This window comes from Lampetra planeri, chromosome 18, assembly GCF_965212315.1.
Source record: "Lampetra planeri chromosome 18, kcLamPlan1.2.h2, whole genome shotgun sequence".
Lineage (NCBI taxonomy): Eukaryota > Metazoa > Chordata > Hyperoartia > Petromyzontiformes > Petromyzontidae > Lampetra > Lampetra planeri.
The window spans coordinates 13,067,263-13,081,792 of NC_136124.1; the positions used below are offsets into that span (position 1 = coordinate 13,067,263).

Genomic DNA, 14,530 nt, shown 5'->3' on the forward strand with positions numbered 1-14,530 from the left:
TGCTGGTGACCTACACCCCACAACCTCGTCCTTACAACCCCAGCCAGCGACGACGACTTGTTATCAAGCACGCGTTTGTGGCGGTGTTGGTGGAGCGCTGATCATGGACAACTAAATGTGGCGAGTTCTCACCACAACCCGAGCTATCCTACATTTGAACATCTCATTGAGTGAAGTCAGCCCTCTCTCTCTCTCCGGGTTTAATTCTAACGGTTTATAAACGCCCAGGTTGTCCTTCGTTTTCGTCAATGAACTTGTATTTTTCTTTCACGTTTAGTTATTGAAGCGGATACTCGACTCATCCGGGGAAATTACAACATTCGTGTTGACCATCACTTATTGCCTACAACAGTCAACTTAAATGCGGTAATTGCAAGTCTTGGCTTTGCACAGCTCAACGTGGCCACTCGTGCCTGTGGACACACCCTTATTGTAACCCCGTGGTCATCTGACAGAGTGTATATCAAGTACAGGGTTAGCAATGTCAGGCCAATATTTGGTATCAGCTCCCGTAGTCTGGGTTGTGGTTTCCTAGTCCAGGTTCATGGGTTCGTAGTCTGGGTTGTGGGTTCCAGGTCCAGGTTCATGGGTTCGTAGTCTGGGTTGTGGGTTCGTAGTCTGGGTTGTGGGTTCCAGGTCCAAATTTGAGGACTCTCAGTCCGGTGTTGTGGGTCATGTGTCTCTGCGTGTAGGGTGTTCATGTTGTCTCGTGCTCTTAGATGTCTTGCTGATGTGGAGCGCACCGCAACTACCATCCAGTGAAGCCGTTGCGGTTTTTAAAACCAAGATGAAGATATATTTTATAATCTCTTTTTATTCATTTTGAAGTGTGTATATTGTTTTGTGTAACATTTTATTTCAATGATGGCCACGTGTCCGGGCCCACGCGAGCACACCCCTCGACTACTGCATAGACGTCTTGGGAACTCTACACACGCTACTTTAACTCCTTTAAGCTTTTCTCAAATATACAATGTATTGTACACAGACTTAAATGTGAACATTTGTGATTCGAATGGCATAAATATCATAATGCCAAAAGTTATTTCACTTAATTATTTTCACCTGCTCAATGTTGCTTCAACACCAATAACAACTGAAGCGTGATTTTCTGCTCTCTGCGACAGACCGAATCATCAATGTCCGAACGAACGGCCTTCGTGAAGACGTGGTAATTGTGTCAGCATTCCTAAAACCGATCTTTCCGAGAGAAGACAACAGGCAACATCTTATTTTTCATTGAACGACAGAAAAAAATGCAGTTTTAATGTTTAACTTATTCTGGTATCCACCGAGTAGACTCACTGGAACCATTCAATACCAAGCCGCGTGCCAAGCTGAGCAGGAATATGAACACGGTATAACGTCCAAGAAATATATCGCAACCTTACATGAGGAAGCCTGCAGAATGCGGGACGTGTCTGGACTTTGCCTCTGTTGGGGCTCGTCAGTGAGCCATGCCCAGGTACAGTCTTGTTTATGAACGTGACACAGGGCTGAGGACCGACAGGGTTTTGGGCCTGGACGTTGCAGCAACATACACAAGGGGGACGAGTTAACGCTGCAGCGTTTCTTAGCGACGGATAGCGTCTCCACAAACGAGCGTGTTAATTGCTACGTCTATAAAGCTTATACAGGAGCAGCGTGAGCAGTACTGTGACCGTAAGCGTGAGTTATTGGGGCACATCACGCAGCAGGTCCCTGATTTCACCACGAGTTCGTCGATGTTTGCGTGTTCTTTCCTCGTGTGTGTGTGTGTGTGCGGGGGTTTTCTCCAGGAACTCCGGCCTCTTCCCACAAACAAACTTTCAGAAAAAAAAATCAAAAAATTAATTGGCAAAGCACCCAAAAGCAGACTCCCCCCCTCCCCCAAATCTCGAAACAAATGTCATTACGAGACTCAGGGAGGGTTTTCCGGGTAACAGATTTAACCTAAATTATATTTATATAGTGCTTGAATATAAATTCAAGTGTCTGTAACTAACACTTGACAGTTTAACGCATCTTTGTGAAGTCACGCAAAACATCATAAAGCAAGGCCTTGTAGGGTAACCCAAACCCTTGAGTCATCATCATCACCACCGCTGTCAACAACAGTGTCTTATCTGCCGCGAGAACAAACACCGAAGACCCTGTGACATCACCAAAACCTCCAATTCAGTTGTAATCATCACCACCACAGCGCTCTCATGGTAGCCTACTTCATGCTAATGCAATGGCCCAAAATCATAAATTGTAATAATTTTGGCAATTGCTTGGCAATCAAAACAAAAACTCTAACAACAATGAACGACCAAATGTGCACGTTGAACGGGAATGCAAATTGGTTGATTAATCAAACGTCAATTCACTCTGGCTAAAACCCAAACTCCCTTACCACTTATCTTTAATTCGTCTAATAATAATATTATTCAGTATTTGGGCAGAGGAAATATGTTTCGTTCATTGAACCCAGCAAGCCTCGAAATCAGTGAATATGGCCCCAGTCTGAATGCAAGTGCTACATCGGGGCTGGCAGCGCCAGATGCCAATTACTTCACCCATTCAGCCGGATACTTCCGTCAGGAGGGGTGCCTGTTAGCAAGCACCTATTCTCAGAGTCAGTTGCAATATACACAGATCACGCTTATTTTGCGTTGCCCACGATTCTCCGCAGCAGTGCATAATTACAGGGGGTTACCTACTGACCGCCGATTGGCAGTCATTCTCAGCAACCTCGGGTTGTGGGCAGTCAGGTTTGAGCCTATAGATCGGTGCCATCTCCACTGAACCCGGTGGGCACGGAGGGCCAAGGTTCGATTCACACTAAAAGAGCCGGTGAATTCGGCACCGGGCCATCATTTAGTAAAAGCGGGCACGCGACAGATTTCAACCGTTGGTGATGCCACAGGAAAACCCGGATAAAGACAGCGGGCACGTAACGTGGAGTCGAACACTCCGCGCCGATCGGCCCCCATGGGGAAGGGCCCAGCCGAGAGGCCAAGAGGTGGCCTCGTAGACCGTCGCGGCGAGCCGATGGAGATTGAGCCAGGTCACCCCCGTTCGTTCCCGCGCCTCTCCTCATCATCCCACCGGTCGTGCCTGGTGGCATCCCAACTACTCGTCCCTCCGTATTCACCACTGGACGCGCCTGCTGGTCCCTGCCCCCGTGTCGCCCCCCCGCTCCCCACCCCCCCCATCCGCAAGGCCGTCCCGCGCCCGCCGCCGCCGCTAGTCATCCTTGTGCCGCCACTTCTGCGAGTGCTCTCGCCGCGCGTCGGGCTGGATCTGGTTGCGCATGCCGCCCAGCACGTTGGCGGTGGCCTCGCTCGCCACGATTAGCGGCTTCACCACGGTGGGCGGGATCTGCCGCAGGACGCCACCCACGGCGCCCGTTACGCCCTTCTGCTCGTGCTCCCGCGCGCATACCATGTAGAGCGTCTGCGCGGTGTCCGTCACCCCCTGCCCTCGTCACACACACACACACACGCGCAATTGGTCATGCCTGTGCACAGACAGAGCCGTACACACACACGGAATAGCGTGCACACAGACACGTGCACAGAGCCGTGAGAGCCACACACAAACAAACACTTGCACAGAGCCGTGCCCACACACAGTAGCGACCAAGCATAGACAGAGCCATGCACACAAACACACACAACCACCCAGAAGCCATACGCACACACATGTAAGAAGCCATGTGCACACACAAAAACAGCAATACAATACACAAACACACACAAATACAGACATACAATACACACAAACACAGATACAACTTGCTACCGCTGCCATCGCTGGCTAGGAATCGACAGCGTGAACCGTCACACCACTCATGCACTCGCACGCACGTACTCCCGTGCGCACGTACCTCCCTGACGACGTCGTAGGCCTTGGCGACGCCCTCGCGCAGGTCGGCGGGCGGCTGAGCGACGCGATGCTGGGGGAATGTGGGGGCCCCCGCGATGGGCCTGCGGGCTACGCTGGGCCCCGGGGACAGCATGTCGTAGGCCGTCTCGGCAGCCGCCTGCAACGCACATGCAGGCCAAGGGCAGAAGCACATGGGGACTCCGTCATCACCAACAACACGAGAAAATAACTAAAACAATGACAGGATTGCGTGTATGTATGTCTGCGCGCGACTGTGTGTCTACATGTGTCTGCGTATGTCCAGGGGGGAGCAGTAGTGTAGCGGTTAACGCGCTGTGCTACAAACCCGGCGACCCGAGTTCGATTCCCTCTCACAGCTAACACCAGTGACGATTATCTGAACCGGTCCTGGGCCTCCCTTATGTCAACTGGTGCAGTGCATAAACATCGCCACTCAGAAGATAAATGCGGCCGGGCGTGGTGTTGGCCACCCATCTCCTCACGTCCCGTGCTCGCTTCATAGCTGCTCGCTAACAGCCCCAACACTCTGTTTAGGCTATAGGGGGATCTTTGTCTTTTGTGCCTCGAAGTGCGCGTGCGTGCGTGCCTGCACGGTCTGCACGAGGCGATTGGTGAGCTCCAGGGCGGCCATGGCGGTGGAGGTGCCGAAGGAGGCGGCTCCACGCTGGATGCCGCGCACGATGCGGCCGTCCTTGCGGTACTGCTCGATGGGCAGCCACACGAGGTCCTTCATGCCTTGCACTGCCGTCGCCCCACCGCGCACACCACCACACACACACCGCACACACCACACACCGCCACACACCACCACGCACACCATACAACACCGCCACACACATACCGCGCAAACCACACACCGCCACATACACACCACACAGACACCACACACACCGCGCACACCACACACCGCCACACACCACCACACACACACACCACCACACACACACACCGCGTACACCACACACCGCCACACACCACCATACACACCACTGTAACACGCACCGGGCAAGCAGGCTGCCACAACACACACTGGTCCTGGGCCTCCCATAGATCGACTTAGCCTAAAATTTGTACCTGGGGCTGTGTGCAGTAAACATCGCCACGAGGGAGACAAAGGTGACTGGGTGTGGTGTTCTCCAGTACAGTAACTCATTGAACGTGGTAGATGCATTTCTGAAACGCGAAAACTATTTCCCCGTAAATAATGTAACGATACATTTTGGTGAGATACGATGTACGGAAACGCAGTGAGATAGCGGGACAAATAACTGAGGTTACGCCGCCGCGTTACTGTATCATTCCGTGGACTGTATCACTGGACCGCTCAGCCACGCAGCTCAAGGAAGTAGTTCGTGGTCGACCGCTCCGAAACCGCGTTATAATGGGCACGTGTTCCGCGTTCCGTGTTGCGCGTTGCGCGAAAAGTGCTCACAAACGGAAGAACCGCGTTGTAGCGAAAACGCAGTGTAAACACCATGCGTTAAGAGAGGACTTACCATATATGAAAGCCTGCAGCGTGTACGCACGTGTGCGTGCGTGTGTACGCACGTGTGCGTGCTTGTGCGTGCACGCGTGCGCGTGCGTGTGCGTGCATGCGCGCGTCTCACCCAGCTGCACGAGTGAGTGCATGGGCCCCACGCCTCCCAGGATGCCGGGCAGCTGATTCTTGCGGATGTCGTTGACCCATTCGCTCGCTGCATAGGCCACAAGACGCTCCACACCCAGCAAGCTAATCGCACAGACATATGGACTGCTGAGGCAAGGAGGTGGTGTGTCTCACCAGTTTTTTTTTTTTTATAGCTCATGACCAATGACAGTGGGTAAAATTCAGACTGGTCCTGGGCCTTCCCTAGGTTGACTCATCCTTAAATGAGTACCTGCTGTGGTGTGCAAACATCAATACTGGGGAGACAAAGGCGGCCGGGCGTGGTGTCGGCCACCTACCCCCTCGTATGCTATGCCGGCCTTATAAGGTGCTTACTAACAGCACTTGCCCCAACGGCCTAAGTAAGCTACAAGGAGAATTAGTCATTTTGTATGCATGTGTGTGGCCAGCACCATGCCTAGCCACCGTTGTATCTGCCAGTGTTGATGTGTACATAGAGCAGCACTCATCTAAGACCATCTCGACCAGAACAGAGTCTAATCACACTTGCCACCGATTTTAGCGTTGGCTGCGCATTGAACTCAATCCCCCGAGGTTCCTAGCGCAGCATGCTGACCAATGTGCCACTTGTTACCCTCACGCGCGCATTGTCATGAACTGCCAGTTCTCCAAGCTGCTGGGCTGCAAAACACTCAATGCAGCACCTTCCTGAACCCTGAGTACCAAATCTAAGCGAGGCTTCCTCGGATGGCTAAACATCATAATTCTTGTCAACACACTGAAGGATCCATTAAAACATCGCCGAGTGGAGCTGGGCCAGTGCTTTACCCGTGCCGGTAGCAGAGCTGTTTCAGTTTCAGCTCCGAGTTGTTGAGCTGAGCGAGCCCGATGAGGATTCCTGCAAATGTTCCCTGCATATCGCATGCACGCACGCACGCACACACGCACGCACGTATAAAAAAGACAAGGACCCCCCATATAGCCTTAACAGACTGTTGGGGCAAGTGCTGTTAGCGAGCACCTATTAAGGCCGGCACAGCACACAAGGGGGTGCGTGGCCAACACCACGCCCGGTCGCCTTGGTCTCCCCAGTGACGATGTTTAAACACTGCACAAGGTACTAATTTGAGGCTGAGTCGACCTAGGGGAGGCCCAGGACCGGTTCAGCTAATCGGCACTGGTGTCGGCCGTGAGCAGGAATCGAACCCGGGTCGCCAGGTTCGTATCGCAGCACGCTAACCGCTACACAACCACTTCCCATACGCAGTCATGCACACGCAGTCACGGATGTACGCACGCACACAGTCATGCACACACAGTCACACACGCATACACAGGTATGCACGCACACACAATTACGCACATGCAATTACGCACACAAGCACACACAGCCATGCACGCAGTGCAATTTTAAATAACATACCTACAATCTGAATTCATCAAAACACAGTTGCCTGTCCACACACGAATGCAATCAGCTCAAGATAAAGAGACCATGATGGCCAATGCTGTTGAAGCCAAAAACGTCACCTGGAATTCAACAACAACAAAGTCACCTGGCCTTCAAGAACAACGTCACGTGGCCTTCAACAACGTCACCTGGACTTCAAAACCGCAAGCATGTAATCACTCTACAAGTTCAAGGTAATGCAAATCTCCAACAACAACAAGCTATCAGGTGGAGCAGCAGCAGATCAAACGCTTTCTTAATTAGGGAAACGCACATTGCATCATAATGGCAGACTGTAATGCAAGAGTTAAACTATTAAAACTGGTCTAGTCTAATAAACTTTTTTATGTTACCAGGTAAGGCCCGCTGAACTGTACAGCTCTTTTCAGATAGCGACCTGGTCACAAATGATAGCTCAACGAAGTGGCTTATCACGTGGAAATTTATAGCAGTCAAATACTCTAAAAGCATGTTTCAAAATGTGGAGGGAAAAACCAGAGAACCCGGAGAAAAATCCACGCGACAACGGGAAGAACATGCAAGCTCCAAATATACAGCAGGTGTCAGGGTCAGGATTGAACCCACGACCTCCTGTACACCGGGCGAGGTAGTTAACATCTCGTCACCGTTGCGCCCCGTGTTGGTGAGAGGTGCAGGGTTGAGAGTGATTGGGGAAACTGCCTTCAGAGAAAGGAATGGGCCATGAGATGATTTTATAAAACCACAGCCCTCAGGGGGCACCAAAGTGAAACACTGAATTTTAATCAGACAATTTTGTGGGGCGCTTAAGAGTTTGTTTGCTACTCGGTGTCGACGAATGTAAAAATATTCGTGAAAACTTTTGTTCGATATTTCTCAGGGGTCCCATGGCAAACCACTTAGCACTCGCGCTACCCTCTCCCTGCTCCAAGAAGCCATTTCTTTCACCAAGCACCTCCTCACAGCAGTGTGCGTACGGTGGCAATGTTTGTGGGCGCGTGCCCCATACCTGCTCCATCGTCACGTGCTTGCCGTGGTAGTCGAGGCGAATCAGCACCTCTGAAGTAAAGCGAAACTCCCTGCAGCACAAAAGACAAAGATCCTCCATATAGCCTCAACAGACTGTAGAGACAAGTGCTGTAAGCGAGTACCGATGTAGGCGGGCACAGCACACGACAGGGTGGGTGGCCAGCACCACGTCCGACCGCCTTTGTCTCCCCAGTAGTGATGCTTTCACACCGCACCAGGTACTCATTTGAGGCTGAGTCAATCAAGGGAGGCCCAGGACCGATTCAGATAATCGTCACTAATGTCGCCCGTGAGCGGGAATCGAACTCTGGTCGCCGGGTTCGTAGCGCAGCGCGCTTATCGTTACACTACCGCAGCCATACACGGCCACACAGGCACACATTGACACACAGGCACACAAAGACAAAGATCCCCCATATAGCCCTAACAGACTGTAGGGGCAAGTGCTGTTAGCAAGCACCTATGTAGGCCGGCACGGCACACGAGGGGGTGGGTGGCCCACACCACACCCGGCCGCCGCCTTTGTCTCCCTAGTGGCGATATTTACACATCGCACCAGGTACTAATTTGAGGCTGAGTCGACCTAGTGGAGGCCCAGGTACCGGTTCAGATAATCATCACCGGTGTTGGCCGTGAGCGGGAATCAAACCCGGGTCGCTATGTTCGTAGCGCGCTAACCACTCCCCACAGACAGCATTGAAGTAAACCACTCAGTGTTGCTGACGGAAAACCCTTTCCAGCCACTAAGTTCTCAACCCACCCTGACCCTTAACCTCTCACCCCCCCCGCCCCCCGCCGGCATCAAGCCCTCTCGCCACCCCCACGAACCTGAAGAAGATGGGAAGCTCTCCGGGAGGGCCGCCCCCCCCAATATCACCGGGAGTGCCCTCCGAGGGAGTCCCGCCAGCGGGGGCGCTGAAGGCCGGGGCGTCCGTGAGCGGCATGGGGCCGAGCGTCGAGGGGGCGAGCGGTTGCGCTGGGTACGTCATGACGGGCGCCGGCTGGGACGGGTGCCGCGCGGGGCTCGTCCCTCCGTCCGCCGACGGAGACCTGCGGCCTGGGGGGGGCGGGGGGGGGTGCGGACAGCGTGGGGGGCGGCGCGAGGTGAGGGCAGCAAGGTGTGAGGTGAGAGGTAGGGAAACGGTGAGGTGAGGGGCAGTGAGCTAAGTGCGATAAGATGTTTGTTGTTGTAACGTTCTAACCTGCACCTACTGGACACCTGCAAAACAGCTTTATAGCTCATCCGATTCCTCGAGTATAAATACATATTTTGATTATGCATCTGAGATTAAGGGAGTGATAAGAAATAAGGCGAGGGCAATGGTAGGAAGTGGTTCGGTTGACACGCTTCCAGAGTGACCAGGGGGTGTATGCCGCTTCCCAACGTCGATGGCTCGTATTCCATGACAGCCCCGCCACCGTGGAGATGCGGGGAGCCAGGAGATCGTGGCGCTCATCGTCTCCAGCTGTGCAGTGCGTCAGGGCGTGCCGGGCAGACCGGTTGCCCTGCTACGTGCTGGAGGAGGAGGCTGTCACGTGGCTATGTGGCTAAGTGGGGCTGACATCTACTCACATAGAACATTGACATATATAAACTAATTTATGTACCTATTTTTCTCAAGTATCTGGCGCTCTAACTGCGTGACAGTTACGTGTAAAAGCGTTCGCCAAATCAAAAAGTGGCAGGAAAGTGAGGGAGGTGGAGGTGGATGTGAGGAAATGCAGGGGGGGGGGCGGGGCTGTCAACCCCTGGGTCGGGAGGTGAACTCGCGCACACTCACCGTCGGCGGCGTTGTCGGGAGTGGGCGGCTCCACGGCGGCCGAAACGCTCGACGCGAAGTCCTTGAGGAAGAAGAGAGCATCCTGCACGGGGTGGGGGGGGGGGGGAGAGCACTCGTTCGTGTACACGGAGAGAGCAGCGCTCTCTGGGCGTCACCGGGAAGGAACGTAGCACTTTATCTCATCACCTTGTCTCCTCACTTTATCTCAAACTTTATCTCATCAATTTATCTTATCAGTTTTGTCGCATCATATTCTCTCTCATAATTTTATCTTAGCACTTTCCTTCTCTCTCTCTCTCGATGCAGTTGTGTAAAGTTCCAGATGCGATCCGCGGACAGCCAAAATCGCAGATCGCATGTTCGTGAGGTGATACTGTATATAGGCGTCAGAGTCGGGATAGAACCTATTCCTTCCTGTATACCTGGTGACGTAGTTAACATCCCGCCACCGTGAATGGACAGATGGACGGACAGACAAACCAAGAGATGGAAGGACAAGTCCACATCACCTGGTCGATGTTGAGACGCAGGGGCATGAGGGACACCCTGAGGCAGCACTCCTGCGTGGCGAGGCCGCTCTCTGGGCGCAGGTGAAGAGCTTTCAGGGTCAGCTGCGCACACAAAAACAAAGATCCCCCATGTAGCCTTTACCACAATGCTGGGGTAAGTGTAGTTAGTGAGCACCTATTAAGGTGGGTACAGTACACAATGGGGAGAGTGGCCGGCACCTTGCCTAGCTGCCTTTGTCTCTCCAATGCTCATGTTTACACACAAAACCAGGTATTCATTTGATTCTGAGTCGACCTAGTAGAGGCCCATGACTGGTTCATATATTCACCACTGTTGTTGGCCTTGAGTGAGAGGACAGTAAGTGGGTGGGTGGGTGAGTGAATGGGCAAATGACGGGCGAGTGGACAGGCGAGTGGACGGGCGAGTGGACGGGCGAGTGGACGGGCGCACCATGTTGGCGTGTGTCTTGCGTGGCATCTTCTCGCTGGTGTAAAGGTAAAGGAACTTGTTGATCTGCGAGGAGGCGAGGCGGTCCCGGACCTCCAGGTCCTGCACGATGAACACCTGGCGAGACACGGGCTGGTCCGGCGCTGCCGACACGGGGCAGCTACCGCCTCCTGCAGCAGCAGCAGTTCTGCCACCACCGCCACCACCACTTTCACCACCCAGCTGCTGGATGCCAGAGAGCGGCTCGGAGTACACCTCGTGCTGGAACCGAACCTGGGAGGGCAGCGGGACGTGATGCAACATTACGACCAGTGGCAGAGTGGCAGGATATCGAGAGCAGGCAGAGCCAGTGGCATTGACACGAGGGGGAGGGTGTGGGTCTACCCTGGAGGCAACTCTGGAGGTTCATAACGGCCATGTCAGAATCCTTGAATTGGACGCAAGCAGTGGGGGGGCACGTGGGGAGGTGGGTGGAAGGGCAAGTGGAGGGGGGAGAAACACGTGGGGTGGGTTACTTACCTTGTTGAGCTGCACCTCCATGAGCACGTCGTGGTTGCGTGCAGGGCCCCCGTGGGTCTGCCACGATGAGCGGGGAGGCTTGGACCCCGAGGGGGCGCGGTGCGGAGACCCCCGCGGGCTCGGAATGCCGCCCCCCGTCTTGTGTCTACAGGGGCGGGGGGTGGGAGCATGGCCGGCGTCATCCTGCTCCCCCGTGGACTCTCCGACCGACTGCTTCCCCTCCCCCTCTCTCTCATCCCAATCCACCAACGCCCCCAGACCCAGCAACACAAGCGATCGTCATCAGGATCGCTTCTGTTGTGATTGAAACGTCGTAGTTTTTGTTATTTTCTTTTAACCATCTACGTGACTTTACCGAAAGACCCAAAGAATATTACCTACTAGCGGGAAGTACCCGGCGTTGCCCGGGCGAAAAAGACACACACACACAGACATCGACCCACACACACATCGACCGACACGCACACACATATGAACTCAAATACATACATCGACTCACAAACACACACACATTGACTTACACAGCAATCCCCGATGATTCCACAGCTACAGCAATTTTCTCCCTCTGGCAAACGTTAGCGAGGAGCAGGTTGAGAACAAAGGTCTTCCCAGTACCAACAGGTGCATCAAGGAAAAAAATGCCTCCAAAATGGCTCCATTTTTAGCCTCAATGTCTTCCAAAATTTTCGTGTAGGCTTCTCTTTGTGCATCCATCAGCTTTGGTTCATTTTCCTCAATGAATTTAAGAAGCTCTAGACCATCATAGGATATTTCACATAGGATCTCTTGAGCAAGGGCATGCAGGTTGTCCCTGTAGGGTGTTGGTAGTCATTTTCCACCAATGGGGTGCAGTTTATCCTCAAGGATGAGGGCCTGATTGCAGATGACATGAGAAAAGTTGACGTTGAGGTTTGGATTTTCTCGTTGAGCTCTGTGGAGGGTGCCCTCACTCATGGCCTCTTTGTATTTTTGCCAGAGAGGGGTTAGATGGGCTGCAAACTTGAAGATGTATGCAGAAGAGCAATCTCAGTTGAGAAGGGGACTAACAGACGCTTCTGCCATAGCTTAATCAAGATGCTGATCATCCTCAAGAATCCCACGAAGATTGCAAGCTTCCCTGTATATTTGACAAACAACTCCTGGCACTGTTTTGAGGTCTTGGAAATATTTGAACTCTTTGACAACATGGAGAAGCATTCTGAGAAAGTAGCACTCCTGATTGTTGGGATGAACTGTGTAGACTCTTCGTAAGGCATCAGATTCACCGTCAGCAGCACGTCGCTTCCAATTTTATTTTAGCAGTCCATGTAAAGTAGGAGGGAAATGAATGGAAGAGCAGGTTGTCAGCAAATGGATCACTTTGGCACAAACCAAAAAACGCCATCAGGGTAGTATTATTGGAGCTAGGGCTTGTTGTTGGGCATTTCTTTCGGTGAAGTAGATGTGTTGACCTTTTTTGAGGTGAACTGCCAAATGGACGACTGTGGGGGAACGCTCATGGATAGGGAAGCCAAGAATTCTCCAAATGGCCTCATTGTTGCTGATGTATCTTCCTTGGACAAAATGTTTAACCTCATTTACACTTTGCCCCTGTTTTGTAAGGCAAAGACAGGCATGTCAGAGCCTTTGATGATGTATTGCCAAACATATTTGATGGCTTTCACATAATTGCAGAATTCCACAATAAAGTGGGCCTCGAAGATCTTGCACAGAAGAGTGCAATAGGGAACGATCCACCGAAAGAACCAAAGAGTCAACCTTCATTTCAGAGTTAGTGCCAGGTCTGAGCGTTGTTTCAAATCCACCATGCTCAGTATTTCTGCGACGATATAGAGGATAGCCATCATGGCCCGACTGAGTGTCTTTCAAGAAGTTTCGTGGATACTTCTTGGTACACCTGCGGTCTTGCATACATGCCAAATTTGGATTGAACTGCCCACATGGGCCATGGACCATTTGCTTGCAGACGACATCAAATAGGGCAGGGTCTTGATGGGGGTCAGGTAGCACAGCACTGATAAATGTGTCAATGTCACTTGCATGAATGTTTTCCCTCAGCCATAGCAAAATGTGAGCATTAGGAAGACGTTATTTTCGCCACTCAATGGTGTTGCAAGTTACTGCTTGTCTTTCCAAAGACGGCGCCTTCGTTAGTCGTAATAAGCCAAATGAGGTCATCAACTTTGAGTTTAAAGACCCTCGCTAAAATGTCATGTCTGTCTGTTGGCTTTTGGTTTGGATAAAGCTCAACCTGGATCTACTTTCATCTCGGATTGCAAGTGAAGGTGATAAAGAGTAATCGGGCCTGCCATATTGGCTGATGTACGTCATGGCATCCTGAGTCTTCTCATGCATGTATCTTGGTCCAGCTGTGAAGGATGAAGGCAAAATAACTAATCTGCCCACATTCTGAGCGTTTGCATATCCGTCGGGATTGATAGCATCCCTGAGATGAGCATACTGCGGTACACGCAGGCGTTTTTGATTCAGTTGAATGTAAAGAAGGCGCTCACTCTCAATTTTGTCATACTCATCGACAACACACTGGTGAAAGAGGTTGGCGCACCATAATGTGGTTTCCTCCTTCTCTGTCCATGATCACGAAGGAATAGAAGTATTTAGAGGAGGCAGTTTTGTGAGGATGTCTTTGTCCTGTAGCTTTGACAATTTGAGGAATCTGGATGTGGTACCCATCTTGGCCTTGCGACAGTAAAATGTGGTATTGTAGGGCATCATATGCTCGGTTTGTCTCAGGAAATCGTTTGATGGTGTTGTCTTGGTATCGAAGCACAATGTCTCTCTTACCATGTTCCTCACCCACCGTAAGAACAGCAACCTCAACAAAAGTTGGGGCATTGAACCTCCCTGCGTGCTGCCCGCTTGGGTGGAAAAAAAAGGTGCAGTTAACCAAATTTCAAATGGTTGATTTTCGCACCAAAGTAACAAAATGATAGACGAAATGTAATCGGCTGTAGCTAAGAAAGTCCAACGTATTTAACAGTATAACATAGTAATCAGCATCGTAATACTACATATCAGTAAATAGCGTGACGTGAACAATCGAAACAATAGAAATGCATTGAAGAAAGAAGCTAGAATAAGTCTACATTATAGAGCAGCAGTACGCACAGGTAAGTTAAGAAGCAGGCTACAGTCTAGATTATAGACTGCCAGTACTCTGACTCAATGACCTAAGCATTGCTACAGTCGACATAATAAGCTGGCAATATGGTCAGCAGCTTAAAAAGCAGGATACAGTCTACATGAAAGACTGGCAGAACACCGAGCGAGGTAAAGAAGCTGGCAACAGATTATAGACTGGCATACACTCATCCT

At 51.7% G+C, this 14,530-nt stretch overlaps 1 protein-coding gene across 4 annotated transcripts in view; it reads right to left on the reverse strand.

Annotated features, from left to right (window-relative positions):
* Nucleotides 1-796: 796 nt before the first annotated feature.
* ATG2B (autophagy related 2B) overlaps nt 797-14,530 on the reverse strand; it is a 76,456-nt gene continuing 62,722 nt past the window's right edge. For all 4 annotated transcript variants that reach the window (XM_078602614.1, XM_078602613.1, XM_078602612.1 and 1 more), the window contains 11 exons: nt 11,195-11,339; nt 10,679-10,948; nt 10,228-10,329; nt 9,719-9,800; nt 8,766-8,994; nt 7,918-7,987; nt 6,308-6,390; nt 5,481-5,602; nt 4,460-4,614; nt 3,854-4,009; nt 797-3,441 (listed from right to left, as the gene is read on the reverse strand). In XM_078602614.1, the coding sequence (XP_078458740.1) occupies nt 3,211-3,441; nt 3,854-4,009; nt 4,460-4,614; nt 5,481-5,602; nt 6,308-6,390; nt 7,918-7,987; nt 8,766-8,994; nt 9,719-9,800; nt 10,228-10,329; nt 10,679-10,948; nt 11,195-11,339 (1,645 nt within the window). In that variant the 3' untranslated portion in view covers nt 797-3,210. The remainder of the gene's footprint in view (nt 3,442-3,853; nt 4,010-4,459; nt 4,615-5,480; nt 5,603-6,307; nt 6,391-7,917; nt 7,988-8,765; nt 8,995-9,718; nt 9,801-10,227; nt 10,330-10,678; nt 10,949-11,194; nt 11,340-14,530) is intronic.